At 32.8% G+C, this 23,045-nt stretch overlaps 1 protein-coding gene across 1 annotated transcript in view; it reads right to left on the bottom strand.

Moving 5' to 3' along the window:
* Positions 1–23,045, bottom strand: part of LOC127728509 (ATP-dependent translocase ABCB1-like) — a 46,100-nt gene that overhangs the window by 14,687 nt on the left and 8,368 nt on the right. The window contains exons 5-19 of the mRNA XM_052235895.1: positions 22,148–22,319; positions 21,640–21,764; positions 20,537–20,714; positions 15,288–15,512; positions 14,604–14,729; positions 13,764–13,967; positions 13,061–13,231; positions 11,931–12,092; positions 11,451–11,478; positions 9,515–9,678; positions 9,060–9,215; positions 7,917–8,018; positions 6,487–6,564; positions 2,603–2,686; positions 1,493–1,696 (exon numbers count right to left, since the gene is read on the bottom strand). Of these exons, the coding sequence (XP_052091855.1) occupies positions 1,493–1,696; positions 2,603–2,686; positions 6,487–6,564; positions 7,917–8,018; positions 9,060–9,215; positions 9,515–9,678; positions 11,451–11,478; positions 11,931–12,092; positions 13,061–13,231; positions 13,764–13,967; positions 14,604–14,729; positions 15,288–15,512; positions 20,537–20,714; positions 21,640–21,764; positions 22,148–22,319 (2,179 nt within the window). The remainder of the gene's footprint in view (positions 1–1,492; positions 1,697–2,602; positions 2,687–6,486; positions 6,565–7,916; positions 8,019–9,059; positions 9,216–9,514; positions 9,679–11,450; positions 11,479–11,930; positions 12,093–13,060; positions 13,232–13,763; positions 13,968–14,603; positions 14,730–15,287; positions 15,513–20,536; positions 20,715–21,639; positions 21,765–22,147; positions 22,320–23,045) is intronic.

Raw genomic sequence — 23,045 nt, 5'->3', positions numbered from 1 at the left:
CTTTTTTTACACCAATTTTCCTCATTTTAAACTAAAAGACAGATCGAAGCTTTGTATCACAAAACAGATTGACCAACGCAGGTATTAATTTCTTGTTTCAGGAGGAAAAAAATACTTTGGAAAAATCAAACACCCTGATTCAAACAAAGTTCCCATAAATCAAGATGCTGTTTTCTTTTTTAATTGAAAACATATTTGATACGTTTGGAAAACGGATTTTCAGCAGACAATCGACATTCCTATGGGAATTAACTCTGTACTTCTGCTTGCCGAATTATTTTTTATTGTTTGAGGCAGACCTCATACAGTACCTTCTAAAGAAAAGAAAAAAAAAAGAAGAAGCTGTCATTGAACTTTAACTGCACGTTCTTCTATATAGATGATGTTCTTTCACTGAATTATTCAGAGTTTAATGACTATGTAGACTGTTTCGTACCAACTTAAAATACAATATACAACAAATGCAGCTAACATAAAAGTAAGAAGATGCGGTATAAGTCTGCTTCATATCTTGAATAAAATCTAATAATTGAAAACGAATATCGTGTGAGAACTAAACTTAACGACAAAAGAGATGATTTCAGTTTCCATTTCTGTGAAGCAACATTCCATTAGCGCCTTCATATGGAGTTTATATCTCCAAGATGACACGATATCCTAAGGTATGCACCTTCTATCATGATATCCCTTATAGACAGCTATTCCACCAAGGAGGAAAAGTAATCCCTTCGTAAGTTTTATGTACTTCATACTGATTTGGCTGACCCATCAAAATCCGTCATCTTTTCCCCGACTGTGTCAATACCGAATAAGACGCATCACCGTATTTTTACTTGCAATGGGAAACTCAATATGCACCACTAGTGAAACCGGAATTGCTTACCATCCCGAAGCCCCTGGACTTACCACTATCTTTGCCTACACGAGTCCATGGTGCTTTTGTTTTAGTTTTTCGGTCATGTTTCAATGTTGTTCTAGAAAAAAATTTCATTTCAGACTTTTAACATTGACATGCATTTCAGGATAGGGAATTTACATGGTCGAGGGTTATGAATGTTGTGATGTATTTGGATTAGATAAGAGACATTGACTTTTCCGCTAATGTGTGATGCCTAATAACTATACACTCGTCAAAGTATTTTCACATGGTGGGTTTCACAAGGTAAATGCAGAAATTACTTATCCTACTGCTTGAGTCACCTCAATGTTATGGAATTTTGTGGTACCGATTCTTTATTTTTTTCAGTGTAGCGTTTTGTTATTGTTGTTTGCCATTTTCGTTGGGTTATTTTTGGATATGGTTTAGTATTTTTTTATTCTCCCCTTCTTCTATCTTCTCTCTTAAAACCAAACAGTCTATGTAATAGCGTATCGAGCTGGCTAGTTCCTGTTACACAAATTGTTAATCGTTATGTTTTGAGTGCTTGGTGAACATAAAATCTTCTAATTTTTTGTTTGCATAATCCCGATCATTTGATTAGAAAAACATTACCTTTCCAGCATGGTCTAAAGAGTCTTTGTCTCCCCTTGCAAATCCTGTCAGGATTTTACTTTGAACTATTCCAGTAATTATCATTAACGGCAAAAATCCAAGCGTTACCAGTGATAACTTCCAACTATAGTAAAATGAAATGCTTAAAGCCACTAGGATGGTAGCCAATGCTTCAAGAGTTACGCCAATCTTGGATCCAGTAGCCTGAAGTGAAATACAACTCTATGAATGAAATATGTCGAATTCAACATATAATACGCACCTCAAAAATTGGTACAATGCTAATACATAATTTGACAATTTATTTCTTTGAATATCACTAACGATACCAATTTTACTGCACCAGATGTGGGTTTGAAGAATATTGCAATACCTATAAGTTTCATGGCAATTTAAGAACTTACTGCACATTTATACTATCAAACGATAACTTAAATCTGGAAATTATCAAGAAGCTAAGGTTCCAACCATCACAGGCAAAGTTGACTTTAGATGATTTTGGCTACTCGTTTAATGTCACTTTTGGAAATATAAATCCTCCGGTATTCAGGTAGTTTGAAGAGTGTAGTTGGTATTTAGAGAATATAGAGAATAAATGGTATAAATAGAGAATAAAGGGCAAAACAAGATATGGAGTAAATCAACATAGACAAAAAAAATAAAGAATTGAGTAGAATGGGATGCTAAAATATAGAGAATAGAGAAAATTAGCAAATGGTCGATATTGCAGCTGTTGGACTGTAAGCCCCCGAGAGTATCATCACCTCAGTATTCAGTGATTCTGTTCTGACATGATTGATAACATACATTTCTTAAATTCTCAGTTGATAAATTAGGAATTTATTCCGAAAGTAAGGTCTTAACTTCCTCAGGCAAAGTTCACCTAGATGATTTTGGTTATTCTTTTTTGACATCTCATGTATTTAAGTATTTATACATTGTTGGCCTACAGTTTTTGGGAGTTTGAGCGCTCATTATGAAGGCATATACAGAAAAAGCACAACAGATGCACAAAAATTATAGTGTTCCTTTAATATTAAAGAGTTTAAAGGAACGGGTATATGGACTAAAACTTTCTATAAATTAATCAAATTAATTTAATAAACTCACCCCTTGAACAAGTGCAGCATCAGATGAAAGTCTAGTTGTTAATGAACCAACAGTATTTCTAGGGTCATCAAAGAATTTTACATCCTAAATTAAAAATTGTAACATAGATATTCAACATTTATAGATAGCATTCACCACTGAAAACCAAATATTGCTTTGAGTCATAGTGTATGTTGCGATTACAGTTCTATAACTCAATCATTTCTGATTTCCTTTCCCCTCCTTCAAAAAGCTTCTTTATGTTGACCAAATGAGCAATAGTTCGTCTAATAATAGATGCAACCATGCGATTATGTCTGTAATAATATGTTATGTTTATTCAAGCTCAGGACGAGTGATATTTTTTTATTAAACATTTGTAACATACATAACAATATTGCATAGATTGTTACCACAATTAATTCACAAAACATAATTGAGGTAGTATTTAGGTAATGCTAAAACAGGCAGAGATACCGAAGGGGCGAATAGAGATCTACATAACTATGTCAAAAACGACAAAAATATACTCTACTGTCTACAAAACACTACATATTGACTGAACAATATGAACCCAACAAAAACAAAATCGTAAGGGGTTCTGCGGAACCCTGTGTCTCCCCTGTGTTTGCTGCTGTCAGTGTAAAAGTGTAATGTTGACTTAAAAAGTGAGTCCATTTATCAGTAAAATACAGAATTTTAAAAATAATCGAACTTTTTCTTTGGATGCTTTTTCTTGATCTTGAAGATTAGCTTCTGTCCAAGTTTCATTACAATCAACGAAGGTTTACACATGTATCATGTCAAATAAATATAATCCCAGACTGTCTTTAAATGTTAACTGTAAAAAACTAAGTCCATCTATCAGAAAAAGTATTGAAAATGAAAAAAATATATTTCAAAAGTTTGCTTCAGGCATTATCTCTGAATCATTAAAAAACTTCTGCCAAAGTTTCATAAAATTCTATGAAGGTTTGACAAAGTTTTTGGATGTCTAAAAAACTTTAACCACAGACTAAACCTAAATGTTGACGACGCCGACGACGGAATCTAGGACCGCTATGTCTCGCAGACTCAACAACCAGGGATGATCTCAGGTGATCCGAAACTGTAAATGAATCCCGTTCTATGTAGCATCTATCTCGTTGTTCATGGTAAGTTCTTATTCGTTGATAAGTTTCTTTCAGTAATAAAGAATTTTGGATATGCAAAATAAACCCCTTAAATCTACAATGTAGTGTTAAAGAAAATATAAAATGAGGCAATTTTTTGTCCCTTGAATTAAAAAATGAAGAGGGATAAAATATATCAAATAATATCTTGTAGGGTCCTGTTTTTTAAAACTTTAAACTAGCTTTTTGTCTACACAAGACTCATCAGTGATGCTAGAATAGAAAAGTTGGAAGGCCAAATCAGACACGAAGTTGAAAAGCATTGCAAGCCAAAAAGTGCTTACAAAATTGAGCCAAATTGCTCGAATCCCAACAAATACTTTCTCATTTTGAAATCTTGTCAATTATATGAAGATATAAGTCAAGGCCTTACACAAAAAGATGTTTTGCTACAAGATGTTTCGATAGCACATCTTTCTGATAATGCATTGGGTCCGAGCTAATTTCACAATGAAGTAAGTGAAAAAATGGCCATTTAAGACAAAATATTTCAATTTCAACATATTCATAGTGACATTACACCTGACATTTCTTAAGTGAAGTATCCAGATCATATAATCCTATTCATTACTAAACAGAATTAATAGAATTCTACACAATTACTGAAAAAAATTACATTTTTGCAATTGCACGAAGAATTATTGATTCTAAAAATGTCTCCTCCTTTCACAATAGGTTCGCTTTGTAACAGCATGTGTTAACGACACTTATTTATTCCACTGAAAGAACACCATAAGTATATCGTCCCTACAAACATATCTAGGTCGTCACCACACATAAGTCAGGTAAGTGTTTTACAAAATGTAAATTTTTCTAATGTTACACATCCTTTCTACGATTTGGTCGAGTATGAATCAGTTATCTACTTCATTACCAGACAATAGCTCGCAGGTAACGCAGGATGTAACTAATATTCAGTTTAATCTGCTATAACTCCAAGCTATGGTGGGAGTATTACCAAGGGCTTTGATTTAAAGGAGAGACGAAAAGACAAACAGCAGTGTACAAAACACCTAGAAAAGTAAAGACTGAACAACACAAACCCACCAAAATCCGGGGGTGATGTCCTTTTGTCATATTAGCCACTCCTTCTTTGTTTGAATACCTGTTACATTTGGTCTGTCTTTTTCTTATCTTATGGCTTCAGTGCATTAACTTACGGCTTCAGATTTAATATTAGTATTTTATCGCAAATTATAGATGTTGTAGAGCAATAAAAACCAACAAATTCGAAAAGTTGTTCCAGCTATTACTGGGAGTAGAAAAACCTTAGTATTTCAGGCCAGACTGGTAACAACCTCGGGGACGAAACTTCCATCATCAGTGGTATCGTCCCACTGTAAAAACTCACTGAAGATACCAGGATTATATAATTTGTTATATCCATAATTGCATTTCAGTGAAACAATGATTTTTTTATTATCAAATACAGCCCTTTACAGGAAAACTTTTCTAATATCTTACATTTCAAAAGTGTAATCAAAGAATTTACTTTTATGCTTGAAAAAATAAGCCGTATTTCATATTCAACTGTAAGGAATTGTAATGTCCGAACCTTTTGACATCAATACATTTTTTTCTTTTAATATCATAAAGTGTGTCCAGAAGCTAAAAAGCTACTTATACTTTTATATCTATTTCAACTGAGATATGCCTATCGTTATCGTATAAACAAATAGTTTACTGAGAATATCGAAGTGATTGGTTTTTTGATTCTATTTAGATAATATTATCTGGTTCATAGCACTATTTATAATAAGAAGCAGATCCCTTAACATGTTGAATTGTCAGGAATATACACAAGGACCGTGTAATGACATTAGTCCATACCCGTGTTGGCTCTTGGTACATTACAGACGCTTACACTTAACAGTAATAAAATTTACAATAAAGTTTATATTTCTTTTAAAAGACTGTATGCCATCAGTGGTAACGACCAAATACATGTAAGTACGTATAGTTTGGTAAGATGAAACAAATGAGGAATGAAATACATCAATACCTTGTACCTTGTAGATTACAGATATGCTCGTGTATTGTTTTAATTCGTTGAATTTCAACATTTGAAAACTCGTCTTTGAAAATATCATTATCAAAACTAAACTCAAAATTCAAAAGAAACCAATGAAAATATTAAATAAACGGTGCAAGAGCTCACATAATCATAATTCATTTTGATTTAAGATTGTAAGATCTTTTAATTGGGCCTTAACATGTCTGACCGGTGTTAATGTATACTTCATGAATATCTTCATATAATTAAGTTCCAGCAAATAGCTTACCGCAATCATAAACACAATCCACGGACAGGCAAACACATAAACAAACGAAAAGAGAGACAAAAAAAACCCCCCAAAAATAGACAAGATGTGGGGTAAACGTTAATAGGACAGCAACACAACATCAGAAATAACAAAAGACACATACAGCTAAACAATACACATGCATATTTGATATATTAAAAAGGCTCATACGATCTAAAGTTTTATTTCTCATATTCTAATAAAAATAATCACAAACAAATATTCGACGGCTTTTTACTTTTTAAATTAGTTAACTTAAATATGTTCGTATTGCAAAATATTGTTTTAAATTGTTGTTATTTTATACTTGTCTTTCTTATTATGATTTTTTCCATAATTTCCATAATCCTTCATTATTTCTTCTATCTTTTATAGCTATCTATTTCATTAATAGACAATTGGTTTTGATAGTATTTAAATGTTTACTTGCCTGCCAAACAATTGACTTAAAAGCTAACTTCCTCATTCTTGCAGTTAAGTTTCCACCTGCTGTACCGAACGTCACAAACTACAATATATGTATAGGTATACAATATTATCAAAACAGAAACCAAGCATGCCAAGTACCCAACATTTGGTTGTTATCAGACATTCCAGGGATATTAAAAAGAATTTTTATTGAATTTTTGTCCTATTTCTAGTTTGGGTAATAGTCTGGTTTGATAAAATAAACATAACATAACATTAACGATACCAATTTTTTTTCTGCATCAGATGCGCATTTCGACAATAAATGTCTCCTCAGTGATGCTCGAGGCCAAATATTTGAAAATCCAAAACTTGTTAAAACAATGAAACTATAAAAAAGTATATTTGACTGGACATCAATCATAATTCTATCAGATATTTTCATTTGAATTATTATTTACTATTGTTTTTTTTTTAATTTGGTAGTTCGGGTGTTCCTGATGAAGTTGAATCCATGAAAGCTCTTCAAACCCACGAAATTTATACAAGGTTTTCATTTACTAGCACATAGTCGATTCCACTCCTGATAGACTTTTAGTTCATTCCTTCGGTACGGACATCATTTCTAGCATTATTTTCTTAAGTTTCCCGTTGATACACAAAAAAAAATATTACGAAACTAATATTTTAACTACGAAAAAACTCATCATAGATACCAGGATTGAAATTTTGTATTTGCGTCAGACGCGCGTTTCGTCTACAAAAGACTCATCAGTGACGCTAGAATATAAAAAAAAGTTAAAAATGCCAAATAAAGTACGAAGTTGAAGAGTATTGAGGATAAAAAATTTCTGACAGTTTTGCCAAATACAGCTTAGGTAAGGCAGAGTTCATCTTAGATGAATTCTGGTTTTTTTTATGTCCCTACTGGTCTTATAGCTCTTTACGTATTTCGGTATTTAAACTCCTTGGTTGTCATAATTTTTGGGTTAAATCATTGCTGTTTCAGATAAATCCAGGAAAGCGCTTCGGGCGCACAAACAGTGTTAATTTCATTTCTTAACAGTGGAAAGGCAATGTTGTTGATGATTACGGTATATCATATTATTCGTCATGGGAATGATACAGGTATCATTGACTTACGTTTTGCAGTTTTATGACATTTTCAGTATTTTTCATGATTTTAATTTTGATTTTTAACAGGTTTATTTCATTTATTTTATTTCAGTAACAACAGTGCGAAATTACTGTTTATATAAAGTGGTTATATACTGTATATTTTCATGGTTCATTTGACAATGTTTGGTTTTTGTAGTTTGGTCTATTTCTCAGATATTATAAGCAATAGGTCAATTATTTACCAAGCTGTTTTAGAAGAAAAGTTTTATTCCAATTTAAAGGAGACGACGAATGACTAAAACTAGCATGTTAACTAAGATTATCATGACTTACAGTGATCATTTTAAAAATAGCTGAAACAACAGCTATGGTCATAATATAAATAACTAACAGTTCAGATGTAGACTTTGCTTCGTCATCGTCGTATGTGAACACCTAAAACACCAAAAAAGGTATTTAGCATCAAAGCAAGTATATGCAGCAACATTCTCAACACATAAACCACATATAGTGTACCAGGTTATAAAAATAAACACCATCTTCTCTATATTAAGACAACAAATATGTATCATATTAAATAAAAAATCTGCCGGTTTTTGCATTAAAAACGTGGCTCAAATGAAATAGATATAGGTTGGATTGCACAGGCTGTTTTTGCATTTGTATATTTTCTCTTACAGACATATATAATCTTTGAGTGCACTTTTGAATGCCAAATGTTTCCGACAGTAAAGTATTCTGGAAATCTGTGACGTCATAGATATTTAAACTATTTTTTTTAATGAAGGGAATGGCTCAAACTGCAGACCATTGTTTTGCCTTTTCTATAAAGGTATCTGTTATAGCTTATACATATCCATACGAATACTCAAAACATCACAAGTAATGTTAGCAATCATATTGAATTTAAGTAATTGATTGATGTTCTAATAACAATTTCCAAGGACTATGCAATATTTTGAAGTGTACCAAATAAACAAACAACACATCATTATACCATTTGAACCTGAGACTAGTAATCTCAGTTTGAACATAAAACAAATATTATACACGTTTTTATTTTTTTTGTTCGAATCAAAGTGTTTTTTTTTTATTTATGATTTATATCTTCCTAAGCCAGATTTGTTTCTGCGTTGACCAATCTTTGTTATGAGGGAAGTTTGACTTATTCTGTCAATCTGTCTTTAAGTTTAGAATGAAGAATACTAGGGTAAAGATAAGATAATTCAGATGTTTTTCCTATATACTATTGAAGGAGGAGATTTGTATTGTATATTTTCTAACATATCACAGGATTTATAGTATCAACATTGATTCACACCGCAAAATAGAGTATTGTACTTTGATTGCTGATAAAATATATGATTAAAATTTGGAAAAAAGTTTCCATGACGACTTGATTAATTTTTTCATCACAAAAATCAAATAACTAATAATCAAGAAAATTGAACTCAATAAATATGAATTTCTACTTACCTTCAAAAATTCTGACAGGATGATGGAAAATAATGGCTGAGAACCTCCAGCAAGAATTGATATAATGATACCAATCACAATAAGATGCCATTCTGGTCCATTCATCTTTAAAATTTTAGTCATTGGAACATTTGGGATACCTTCGGTATCTTTTTTCTATAATGAAAAATCATTCAAACTTATCTAAAACGAACTTGTTTTGAGCAAGTATACTATGGATCAATTGATACTTCTTAATCAAGAATTGTTGTAAAAAAATCCGAATGATTCAAACTTTTATTCCTAGCATTAACAAATTGAAATTGTGGAAATATTATGGAGAATATATATCTTATTTTAGATAACGGTATACAAGTGTGAAAAATATACAGAAAAACAACAATTTAAACTTGAACAATTTCGACACTCAGTTAGATGAATTTGTTGAGTATAATAAAAAATTTGAAAAACCCAACCTTTTTCTGTTCACTTTCGCTTGCTGAGCTAACAACAGACACTTGAGATTGAAGCTTGTGATTTTTCAATGAGGATGTGCTGAATGTCCGTGGACGAATCAATGAGCCTTTCTCCAACAGATTATTTTCGTCAGTAAATAATGTATGTTCCAGCTCCTCAACAACTGTAAATGATAACCGTATGAATTTATATATACACGTTATCTTAGAATATATATGATAAATTCGAAAATGCAGTGGCGTTGCTGCAGTGCATATCCATCTTCAATTAATCACAAAGTCGGAGTTGAAAAACAATGGAATGAAACCAATCTGGATCGGAGGACCTCAAACAAAGTGAAATTATGTGCTTTTACAGGATTAGCCTCTAAAACCACCTAGTAGTATGTCCCAACGCTAAATACAAGGACAATCCCATAAGTATATAATATTGAGATTAAAGGACAGGTGAGATCTATTACAGAACAACAATGCTCTAGAGAGTTGAGGCACCAAGAAGACGATCTACAAATTAAGGACGATGACCAACATTGTGAAACATTGATTTCATTTTGTTATTCCTTATTTTCTATGTGGAGTATTGATTGAGTTAATCAATCAATCAACCAATCACGTAATTGTTAAGTAATATAAAAAAAGTTGATGTCTACGCTTTCCACTACTATTTCCTATTCCAAGTTGACAAATCCATTACATCGTAACATTAAACAGAGCTTTGTCTACAAAAATGGGAAAAGTAGATACAAATTCCTCGTTTAAGGTCATCAATGATCTCACTTTGTAAAGAACCATCCTAATTCTAAAAACTAAAACGCGGAAGAAATTATACTCTGTGGGAATCGGATCCATATTTTACCTACCCACTGATACAAAGTTTTCATTAATTGCTACTCGGGATTCGGATCCTTCCGCGGATTCAGGATCCGAATACCCGGCGGAAGATGATATCATGAAAATGCTGGACTTATCGACAACATATTTGTTGAGTTTGGTGGATTCATTAATTTAGCTGACAGTCGGTATAATATTTTAATGGTAGCTTATTGTGCACCACTACTGGCCGAATTGTTTTTTTACTCATGTAGCAGAATTCATACAGAATCAAAGACAAAAAGAACAAGCATTTTGCAAAGGTTTTTTATTTCACTTTCAGATATATTGATGATGTTCTGTTGCTCAATAAACCAAATTTCAATAATTGCTCACATCTCATATATCGAAGTAAATTATTGAAATAAATTTGATATTAAGAATACTACCGTAAGAAGAAGGTATGATTAATATCTTGTTATTTTCCACGATATTGACACAGACAGACGACTTCAAACTAGAATCTATGAAAAACGTGTGGATTTCAACTTTCCAAATATCAACTACACATTTCACAGCAGTAACATACCCTCTGCTCCGTTTACATATCTCAGTTAACACATTACACTTTTGCATGTTCAAACGATACGGACTTCATTAACAGGAGTGTGCTCTTTACACATAAACTGCTCTAACAGAGTTATGAGGAAGAACGGCTGAAATCGATACCGCAGAAGTTTTACGACTATTTTCACAAACTGGTTGACCAATACGACGTGATGGTGTTTCAACTCATTTTTTCGCTATATAAGATCTTTAGATACGAGTATAGTTATCTGATCTGTAATCTTATCGATTGTGTCTTATTCTCGATTGCGACATTTTAACTGGATGTGAATTTGCATGGCAGGTGATGCATGAATAGCAGAAACGTTTACCCTGTCGACGCACATGGTATCGCTCCTTTTTTTGGGAGTTTATACGATTCCCTCGGTTATGGATTGTTATCTTAATTTGAATTGTCTCTACCTAAACAATCGTTAGATTTACGAGATATGAACATCAGTAAACTACTGTCGCCTACATTAAGAGTGTTTCAATATTTCTGTTAATAAATTAAACATACCTGCTTCTGATTTGTCATGATGCTTGGTCTAAAATTAAAGTAAGAAAATTTTACGCTATCTATGTTAAAAATCAATTTATGCAAGGATTCCCAAAAATGAGCACTTCACATATAAACCTGTTGAGTGTTTTGCTATGACGAGTTTGGACTGTAAAGTAAGATAAAAACTTATAATCGTAAAACTTATTTTGAAAACCGAAAAGATTCTTAGTCATCATATTTCAGCATTTTTGATAATGTTACCTTTAAACCTTTAAAGTAAAAGTAAAATGATAAAAATACCGAACTCCACGGAAAATTTAACACGGAAAGTCCCTTAACAAATGGCAAAATCAAAAGCTCAAACACACTAACTGTTCATAATGGTGTCCAATTTTTTTAAAAATTGTTTGTTAACTTGAATTAAAATGACCATTCTTAGTATTCAACAGTTTTTAAAAATCATAAGTATGGTACAAAAAACACATTGCAGTTGCTTACTTGTAACATAACAAGCTGGTGGTACAATTCTTTCTTCCCCATTAATTCATCATGTGTTCCACTCTCTTTTATAACTCCTTGGTCTATTGCATAAATCACATCAGCATTTCTTATAGTGGACAGCCGATGGGCAATCACTATGGTTGTCCTGCCTTCCTGGGCCTACATAAATCATATATGAACTTTTGAATTCGGTAGGTTGTTTGTCATTAAACATATATTTGGCCACAAATAACCAATTAACATATTTTCTGAGGAATTCAAGTATCAACATTTTATCAAAAAAAGAGGCTGAACTCATATTATCATTTTTGTAAATGACATGTTATGGGATAAATTTCGTTTTGCTCAATAAAGGTTCCAAAGGTGGTCTAAATGGCTCATCTGACAAAATATGAAAAAAATTATATTTACGGAAAAAATTAGGATAAAAAATAATTCTTTACTCTCCGAAATCAAATAACCATCTAAGTAGTTATGAAAATTGTAAGACCAATGAAACGATTTACAGATCTTAATTTGCTTCTTGATACATTATTCTGTTCAGGGATTTGATCTATTTATTACTGGTTTACACATAATATCCAAAAAATCTAAAAATGAATAGAAATCATCATTTAGGGCAATGAATCCATTACATAACCTTGCAGTTTTGCTGGACCTCCCAATTATCTTGAATTTCGATCATTTGTCAGCTATCTCTTTTAGTTCTCCTGATGTTTTTGTTATTAATAGTTTTTTGATAATTTATGACATTATTTTTTAACACTAAAGCGGAAGTAGTATAAAAAAACTCATCATTTATACAAAGACAAAAATTGTGTACGCCAGATGTGCGTTTCGTCGACAAAAGACTCATCAGTGACGCTGGGATAAAAAAGGTTAAACAGGTCAAATAAAGTACGAAGTTGAAGAGCTTTGAGAGAAAATTTAAAGACGAAAACGTAATCAATTATTTTGCAGTTTTCTCAAATGCTTATAACACATAATTAAAGTATTATTACATATATCTCACAGACCTAACCACTTTAGAATATCTCAAATACAAAATAATGGTATTTGTAATTTTGAATTCAAAGACAAAAAATGGCCTTATGATAATGAATGACTTGAAATTTTACAACAAATACCTTTTCTAATGCTTTCTGTACAATCCCTTCACTCTCATTGTCTAGAGCTGATGTAGCTTCATCCAGGAGAAGGATTTTAGGATTTCGTACTAACGCCCTTGCTATGGCTATCCTCTGTTTCTGACCACCACTTAACTGGGCACCACGATCTCCCACTAGTGTTTCAAAACCCTGTTCACAGATATAATTAATTCGTATTAACCATGAAACAAAGAGCAATATCACACACACATTGACACAAAAGCATATGCTCGACACGAAGTACGTCATTATCAAGCAACGTAATGATGGCGTATTCCCTTTGATTGCAAGCCACTGTATCAAATTCTTAATTCTAAATGGAATGGTTGTTTATTTGGTCCGATCAATACAGCCCTTTAGATTTCCTAAGTTGGTATTGGTGGTGTATATGTGGTCCAATTTATATAGTCCTTTGGATCCTAAGCTTATTTTGTTGTTTATGTGTTCCAATGATTATAGCCCTTTGGATTTCCTAAGTTATAAAATAATCAAAACTGCCACTGCTGCAATCCTGGTTGAAAACAAAATAAGCCAACTATGATATATTTTGAGTGAGCTAAGTTCAGTTCATACACTAAGTAGTTTGTTTTATATAAAGTACTTTTATAAGTGATATGTTGTAGGTATTTTCGATTCTGTATAGCCGTTATCAAGGTATGCATTAAATTCAACATCAACTTACTTCTGGTAGCTGTTTTATGAAATCGTAAGCATTTGCCATCTTAACAGCCTGTTCTATATCTGCTTGTGTCACATCTATTCTACCATATCTTATATTTTCAGCAATTGTTGTGGCGAACAGAACTGGTTCCTGACTGACTACGCCTATCTGCTTCCTTAGCCAGTTGACATTCAATTCCTTGATATTTTCACCATCTAAGTAAATCTGGTTGAAGTATATTAGATATAAGAAGATGTGGTATGAGTGCCAATGAGACAACTCTTTATCCAAGTCACAATTTGTAAAAGTATTACATTATTACACTACATTTTTAGTTTTTTTGAAGGGAAAACTTCCAAAAGTTTACATAGAGGACTATGATATTATACATTCTTTAAGCGTTCCTGATGAAGGTAAATCCAGAAAAGCCCTTCGGACGTAAAAAATTCACAACGTGTTGTTTTACTTTTTTCACATTTCAGACCCACCTAGGCACACACTAACAACTAACTAAAATGGCTTTTATTGTACATTTCGAAAAAAAGAAGATACATCAATATAAAAAACAATCATCAAATATTAGTAATCAACAATTACACGTTATTGTTATGATTTTTGTTCCTCTCCAATGACCTTAGATAAATTTGGCTATTTGATGTCCCTTTCGGTCATATAAGTCTCCATGCTTCGTGTGTTTTAGTCTTATACCTCCTTAGCTTTCTAAAGTTTGGATTTGAGCATTACCGGTGAAGGTAAATAAAAAAAGCGAGTCGGACGCATAAAATAATAAACTTTTTTTCTTCTTCTTTTACCGATCCATGTTCTGGGTTGTAAAAACTCTGCAGTAACTGGATTCCTTACCTCCCCTTGTTCTGGGTTATAAAATCTCTGTAACAATTGGATTCCTGTGCTCTTTCCACATCCACTGGATCCTACCAATGCAACAGTTTGGCCTTTTCTTACTTCTAGTGACAATCCTTTCAAAACCTGAAACAAACAATTAAACTGATAAAAGTTTCAATTTGAAAGGCACATGCTAGACTAGTGAATACAAATGAACGCATTAACGGCCTTTAGTCGCATATAATCTGTCATTCCTTTCCGAAGATATCCTCACATGACCTTAAAGTAAAATATTTTTATTTGAGGACATATTATTATCTCATCCTAAATAAAAACCATGCAACTATGCAGTAATCACCCTAAGTGAGTAAATTGAGATAATGATAAAATAGTGTAAATACATCTTTAGGTTTAACATTAAAACGCATAAAATTTAGAATGTTGTGACTTCTTTCACAGCTCTTGTTGATATCATCTGCATATAATTCAGTGTTTCTGTACTGATCGTCATTTAATACATCTGTTTTCAAAGTATTTAATTTCAGTTCATAATTTTACCACTTTTCAAGAAGAAACTTGATTATTCATTAGGCAAAGTTGATATATGTCAAATGATTTTTCGTTTAACGTTTTTGTAGTGCCTCGACGACTGTAGATCAAGTTAAACTAGTTGGACTACTTTAAACATCACGTCAATGATACCTGAACATCTGGTCTAGCTGGGTATCTAAAATGTAGGTTCTTGAATCCAATGTTTCCTTCGACTTTTTCAAGTATGAGTCCTTTTTTTGATGAGAAGTCAATTTCTGATTTCTGGTCAATGATTTCAAACACTTTCTGTGCTGCCCCTCTAGCATTACCTATAACCTCTAATGTCGGGAAGGCCTGACCCAGTGACATTGAGCCTATCATTACTCCCATAAATATCTAAAACATAAATTTAGTAAAGTATCAAGATTTATGAATAACATAAATTACACGTGCTGTAATAGTACAAAAAACATTTAAACAGAAATACATAAATGTCCTTACAGATAACGTTAATTTGCCGTGTATGCTCCAGGAAATCTATTTCAAAATTATAAAAATATATATGCCTATCAGCAATCAAAACCAGCCTTCAGAGTCACTTACATAGACGCCGTGTGGATCAGATATGAATGTGAAAAAAATCCAAAGAACTATCAGAGGAGGGACAATTTACGTTCCTCTCCTTGTGCAGTAAAATAAAAGAATTTGACTTTTCTACCCTTAACATTTGTATTACTCATTGTGAACTTAAAAACGGGTTGAAAGAATTAGTCCAACTATGTTTCATAAACTCGAATGTCCAACGTAGATTCAAATGTCTACTTTCGGGAAGGGATTGATTATTATTAATACTTTATAAAAAAAAAATCTGATTTCCAGAATTGTTTTTTCTTTTAATTCAGTTAAAACATTTTCAACGTATTTGTAACGATTGGTGGACGTGTAAGAATCAACTAGTCGACATTCTTATTGCAATAAAACCATGCTCCTTTTCTATCAAACTTGATCCTTTATTCGTAGGAAGCATACTTCATACAGGGCTTCTCAAGAAGAATGAAAATAAGTTTTATCGTTAAATTTAATATTCCGATAAATAGATGGTGCCCTTTCATTGAATACTTCAGAGTGCTTAAGATATGTTCATTGCACCTATCCAACTGAATTTGAAATAAAGTGTATTACCAATACAATTAAGTTTACTACATATCAAGACTTACATTTGGAAATTTACGGTACAGAACTTAATTTTACGACAAAGGGGTATTCATTTTGCGTTTGTGAAGTTGTGATTTTTAGGAACATTCCAGCCGCACCTGCACATAGTTTATATATTTCTATGCTGATACGATATTCTAGGTCTTTCGTTTCCTATTGCGATTTCTTTGATAGATGGTTGTTGATTACAAGAATGCAAATGAACATAGGGATCTTTCTGGTAAAGTTGGCGTTTTATTTTAAAGGTTTTACAGACGCAAAGGAATATCTGTTTATAGGGTATAACAGATAACAAAATTATGTGCCACATGTCGCTGCCAGAATCCTTTCCTATTTTCCACATTTATGACAACCTCTTAAGCGAGTTGACAGCTGCTTCTTAAATTGACATGAGAAACAAGACGGACGAAGAAACTGTTTCTCCTTCTGTAGCACTTGGGTTCATCCACGGTTCTTAATGGGGTTTACGTATTGTTCAATCTATAGTTTTCTGTGTAGTGTCGGTTTAGTTGTATGTTCATTATTTTTCGTTTGGTCATTGTGACCATTTTTGGCCTGCTGTTGTAGACAATTGCTTTACGGACATACGGATATTTGCTGTTAAATTATATTTGTTTCAAAAGGAATGTATCTCCCTCCTTGCAAAGCTCTGACCGAGTTTTGCTTTACTTTTGGCTGTTTTTCGTTTTAATCATCTCTTCAAAGTTTGTGATAGGTTTTGGACTTTCAAACATTTAATGGCCGAAAAGTGCACAGAGTGCTGTAAAATTGGTACCGTTAATGTTATCATTTTAACCACAGGCTAAAACAATCAAGCTGACAAACCATGTTGAAATGACGTTAAATCTAAGTTTATGTGTTTAAGTACCTTGACAATCAAAAGCTTCAGTGTTGGGATTTCTGTATAGAATATATTATATGGTGATGATGGAATGACATGTAGCCCAAAACAAATCTTTCTTATGCAATCCGCTTTTATTCAACGCCAGACTTCAATTAGGTTAATTTAATAATAAAAAAAAACTGAACTATCAGTTTGGTTCTTCTCCTGGTGCTAGGTATAGAAACTCTTGTGAATTAGAAAAAAAAAATAAGTTTTCAAAGTGTTCTTGTTCAATGATGACAAAATAACCGTCATTAAAGGAATAGAAATATATAACTCTAATTATTTTCAGACAATAAAACATTTCTACCAGAAATGTAATTAAGAGTTCCGATTAACAAGTGTTTTATGATGTTATAACACATGCATAAGTACACATAATGTACCCCATAGCCTAAAATTGACTTCTCCAGAAATGTGTTTATGAAAAACGATTCAGAAGTAATTTTAAGATATGGATAAACATGAAACTACAAAATATCTAAATCGGAATGATAAAACGTAAACATCACAACGTACTAGACATTACATAGTCGTTTTGTATTCTAACTAGTCTACTTAATGTAAAAAAATCGTCTTTCGGGATTTACAATTTGGAAAAGAGGGACGAAAGATACAAGAGGGACAGTCAAACTCATAGATCGAAAACAAACTGACAACGCCATGGCCAAAAATAAAAAGACAAACAGACAAATAATAGTACAGATGACACAACATAGAAAACTAAAGACTAAGCAACACGAACCCCACCAAAACTGGGGGTGATCTCAGGTGCTCCGGAAGGGTAAGCAGATCCTGCTCCACATGTGGCACCCGTCGTGTTGCTTATGTTATTACAAATCTGGTAAGTAGTCTATTTCGGTAGGTCACATTCGTTAAGGAAATCATGATAGGAAATACAAGCCCGGGAATATCGTATCAATTGGGAGATATATACTTCGTATGCAGGCGCTGCTGGAATGCTGCTACATAGAAACGGAAAGTTCACAATAGGAAAGCTGAAATCATCTCTTTTGTCGTAAAGTTTTGTTTTCATCCGACCCTCATTGTCAATTTCTTGATGTAAGTCAAGATATGAGGCAGACTTAACTGTATCTGTAGTATCCTTTATCTCTAGTTCGATGGGATAGATTCGTTCAACATAGTCACCAAATTTTGTATTATTTAGTGATAACTTCTTATCTTTCTTCCTTAGAAGTTCCTGTATGAAGTCAGCCTCATAATAATAAAGAAACAAGTCGGCAAGAAGAGGGCACAATTGGTTCCCATTGGAATTCCGACCGTCTGTTGAAAAACACGTCCACCAAACGTAACAAATATGTTGTCAATCAAGAAATCAAGCATCTTGATAATGTCAGTTTCAGAGAATTTTTTGTTTGAATCAGAATGATTCTTTACAAAGTAGGATTTATCCCTCCCCAAGACAAGATACTTGTATCTACGTTCGCCATTCTTTTTAATGAAACTTAGTTATACCAACTCTTTCAATTTGTCTTTTAGTTTGGAATGGGGAATACTTGTGTAAAGTGTAGAAAAGTCAAATGTTTTAATACTATTGCAAGATATGAGAGTCTTAGATTGTATGTACTCTAAAAGATCTTTGGAATTTTTTAGTATCCGCATCTGATTCATGCCACCTCTAGAATAGGCAGTTTCACAATAACTTTGGAGCCCGGCTTTGATTGCTGATAAAATAGATGTTAATAATTTAGAAAGAAGTTTCGTGGAGCACTTGGAAGACCCAGCAATATACCGTTGTTGTTAAGGACACTTATGTAGTTTAGGTATCCAATAAAGTGATGGAAGATCCAGTTCTTCATCTTTGGTTGAAATTCCAAAGGAACATAGAACAGACCTATGATTATCCAGGATTTCCTCTTTGGTAAGTGTCGTGAGGGTATATGCTGAGTTTCCAAATGAATTGTCAATACCTAATTCATTTATCAAGCAGTTTATGTAATGATATTTACACACAAAAACGATGTTATTTGGGGCTTTATCTGCGGGGACAACAACATATTTGTCATGGAGGTAGGACAAGTGTTTTGAAACATTTGGGTCTTTAAAAATTGACGTAGCGTGGGTAATGATAGACCCATTTAGTTTCTTAATTCGGATTTGTATCAACGACCTCACAGCCTTAATCCATTCGGAAAGAGTATCTACGTCTTCTTTCTCGCGTTTAGCTCATTGCCTGGCATAATCCTCGACTAAATCCATCAGTATTTTGAAGTTGTATTTCCAATTGATGGATTTAGGCTCACGATATTTCGGACCTTTGGATAACAAATTTCGCAGGGAAGTGTAATTGACAATGTTGAGGTCTCCGGTAATAACGTGGCCAGCCGGATTATATGTGAATTGGGAACTAGCACAGGTGCAATCAGGAGGTTTAGACTTGAAGTCGTCAATGTTGAGATCCTGCAAAACGTGTTTGTAATTGAAAATTTTAGTTGCAATTGGTTTGGTATAGGTATAAGAAATTATTGGTACAGACTGATCTTTAAAATAAGGAGGTATTTTCGACTGAACTAATTTATGATGAAGGATATTGCCTAAATTGACGCCATCGAGACCATTGTCGGCAAAGGCAAGTTTAAGAAAAGATCTTTTCTCTTTTTCATCTTTTCTGATGCGAACTGGTTTGAAAAGTCTGTGACTTGCAATATCTGAAATGATAGCTGTAAGTTTGTATTGGTTTGAATGAGGGTTTGTAACAGTGGTTTCCAAACATAAATTGAACAGAGAATGAAGTTTTGAAAGGGGTAATGAATAAAGTTTCGTACAAATGTGATGAATACCTAACGGCTTTTGAATAAATGGCAGCAAGTCATTAATAGAGACATCATGCAAAGTAGGTGATGTATAATGACGATGACCATGACTGCGTCTACGTCGAGGAGTTGAGTTGAAAATATTCATCACATTCACCGAGCTACAGGAAGGACTAGATAGAATACCTATATCATTAATTTTGTCATTGCAACCATATGGTGTCGCAGTTCCCAATTGTCGAATCCAGTAGTCCTCTTTTTGTCTACGGAGAGGGGTTGCAAGTTGAGGATTGTTAGTCTTGTGGTATATTTGGAACATACTTTTACATTAGTTTCATAGTGTGGAAATAAAAGGCAGACAGAATTAATCAAATAATCAACTTCGAACATCGACATTGATTCTACTTCAGTAGAAAGATACTATCTTTATCTTTCTAACGAAGTAGATCATACTTTCAGTTTATACTTTCCATCAGTATTGGAATGTTTGCAAAATAATGCATTCCATTTAAAGAACAATAATAATACTTGCAAGAGAGATTACTTACAGTTAGTGTTTCTCCTGCTTCAAATCCAGCCTCACCACTCCGTATTAAATAGATACCATACCAAAATGCAACGGCAAATGCTGAATATACAAAGAACCAAAACACGGACTGTCCAAGACCTGTTACGATTCCTTTCCGTATCGCTTGACTGTTAGCATCTTTCAGGTTTTCGTTGTATCTAAAAGATCAACATTTTGCAGTGGCTTTCAATCTTTGCCGTTTTGTAACAATGAAACAATATTTTATTATGAGTATTTAGCAGTGTAAATTTACAACATGAAAGCCAAACAAATACAAATAATTTGTAAGCAAGAGTTAAAATGAAGGTTGTATGGAGCTTAAATGGGAAAGGGGTCGATTTGGATCTATTTCACTATGGTACAAAACTCTCTACAACATGGCCGCACAACTTTCCGGTTTTCGTATGTTTGGGGAATTCTTATGATATATCATAAATGAGACCCCGATTTCAAGCAAATGTGTTTGTCTGATTACCGGAAAGTATAATGAAAGTAAAACAAACATGCAAAATTGACAAGTTATAATCATATAACCTTCAAAGCTCTTCAGGTAGCACCTGCCTTATATTAACGTAAAAGGCTGGACTAAATAGCTTATCTTTCTTCTCACATTTTTCATCTAGTAACATATATATTATAAATATGTCATCTTTTAAATTTGTTTTCTGAAAACTGCAATATGTTTAATCTCCTTGTTACATTGATCTGCACCATTTACAATTTATCTTAAGAATATTATTCAAGTAGTTTCGAAATGTGTTTGTTGATGAAAAGCCATAATGGTAGAATGTCCTTCGTAACACCACGAAAATTAAACAATTTGCATTGTTCTGTTTTTAGAATAAGAATCTAAACATATGAATTATATTAACAAATATAGACAACAGGTCTTTCTAGCCTGAATAACAAACTTTTCACATGTTTTAGTATATCCATTGAAATCCATGACAGTTTTTATTGAGAGCAATACTTTTTGATTAGCGAAAGCACCAACAATTGCATAACTCTGGGCATCTCTCCTTGATATAGTTAGTAACCACTTAAATGTGATTATATTTAACAAAATTAGCCTGAATAACAAACCTTTCACATTCTTTTGTCTGCCCATTGAAAGCCATGACAGTTCTTATTGACAGAAATACTTCCTCAGCTACAGCACCAGCACTGGCATAACTCTGGGCTTCTTTCCGTGATATGGTTTGTAACCACTAAAATGTGATTATATTTTTCGAAATATTAGTTGGAATCTATGACTTCAAAACTAAGATTATGCATGTATATACAAGTCGAATTGCAGTGTTTTGTAGTCCTTGTGATTATCTTAGCCTTAACAAATGTGTGTTTCATTTTAATATGAAAAAAATGAATGGTAATTCATATCTTTAAAAAGTATTGTATGCCATTAACCATTTGCATGAAAGTATTCTTGACATTAATTTTTCGTTTATTTATATATATAACAATTAACAGTGTTATTTTTTTAGGATTGAAGTTGTTGTCGATAAGTTTATTCATAGAAAACCAACATTGTAGAAACAAGTGTTGTTGCTTGATTTAATACAAGTCAATGTTTAAAAATACTGAATTTTACCCTTGTCATAAATGCTCCAACCACAACAAGTACAGGACAAAAAGCTACAGAAGCCAATGATAATTTCCATCCACTTATGAAGGCAATGATAAAGGCAGCAATGAATGTAGTCATCCACTGAATCATTGTGGCCACTTTGTCTCCCATACCATCAAGGATTACATGCATATCTCTGTAATGTAACACAACACAAAAATAAAAGCTCGAATAACTAGGTCATAGTGGCCACTTTTTCTCCCATACCATGCAGGATTACATGCATATCTCTTTTAATATAAAACAACACAAAATAAAACCATGATTAATTAGGTCATGGTGGTCACTTTGTCTTCTATGCAATCAAGAAAAGCATGCATACATCTGTAAAGTAAAAACAACACAAAAAAAGACATGAATAAATAGGTCATAGTGGTCACTTTGTCTCCAAAATTTCAATAGAAAAATAAAACAATAGAAAAAAGCCATAATCACTGGATAATTGTGGTCACTGACCCAGTCTTCCATATACCATCTAGGTAAATTAAACAATAGAAGAATAAACATGGTGGATAAGTAGATCATTGCGGCGATTCTGTCTCCCATACAATCCGTGATTACATGCATAGCTATGTAAAATTACTATAGAAGAATAAGCCCATAGATAACTAAGGTCATTTTTGGCCACTAGGATTACATGCGATCTATGTAAATTACAACAATAGTCGAACAAACCCATGGTTAACTAGGTCACTGTGACCACTTTGTATCTCATACCATATATTCCTACATGCATATCTTTTATATAGAAAAATAAAACAATAATATTGGATAATAAGGGCCTTTTGTAGCCTTACTACCTATGATTACATGATTATTTCTGTTATAAAAAATTTATATGATACGGATAATTGCTGCAACT

The sequence above is a fragment of the Mytilus californianus genome, unplaced genomic scaffold (genome assembly GCF_021869535.1).
Source record: "Mytilus californianus isolate M0D057914Y unplaced genomic scaffold, xbMytCali1.0.p SCAF_2, whole genome shotgun sequence".
NCBI lineage: Eukaryota > Metazoa > Mollusca > Bivalvia > Mytilida > Mytilidae > Mytilus > Mytilus californianus.
Note: the sequence above shows the minus strand (reverse complement) of the source record. Positions and strands in the feature narration are given on the sequence as shown.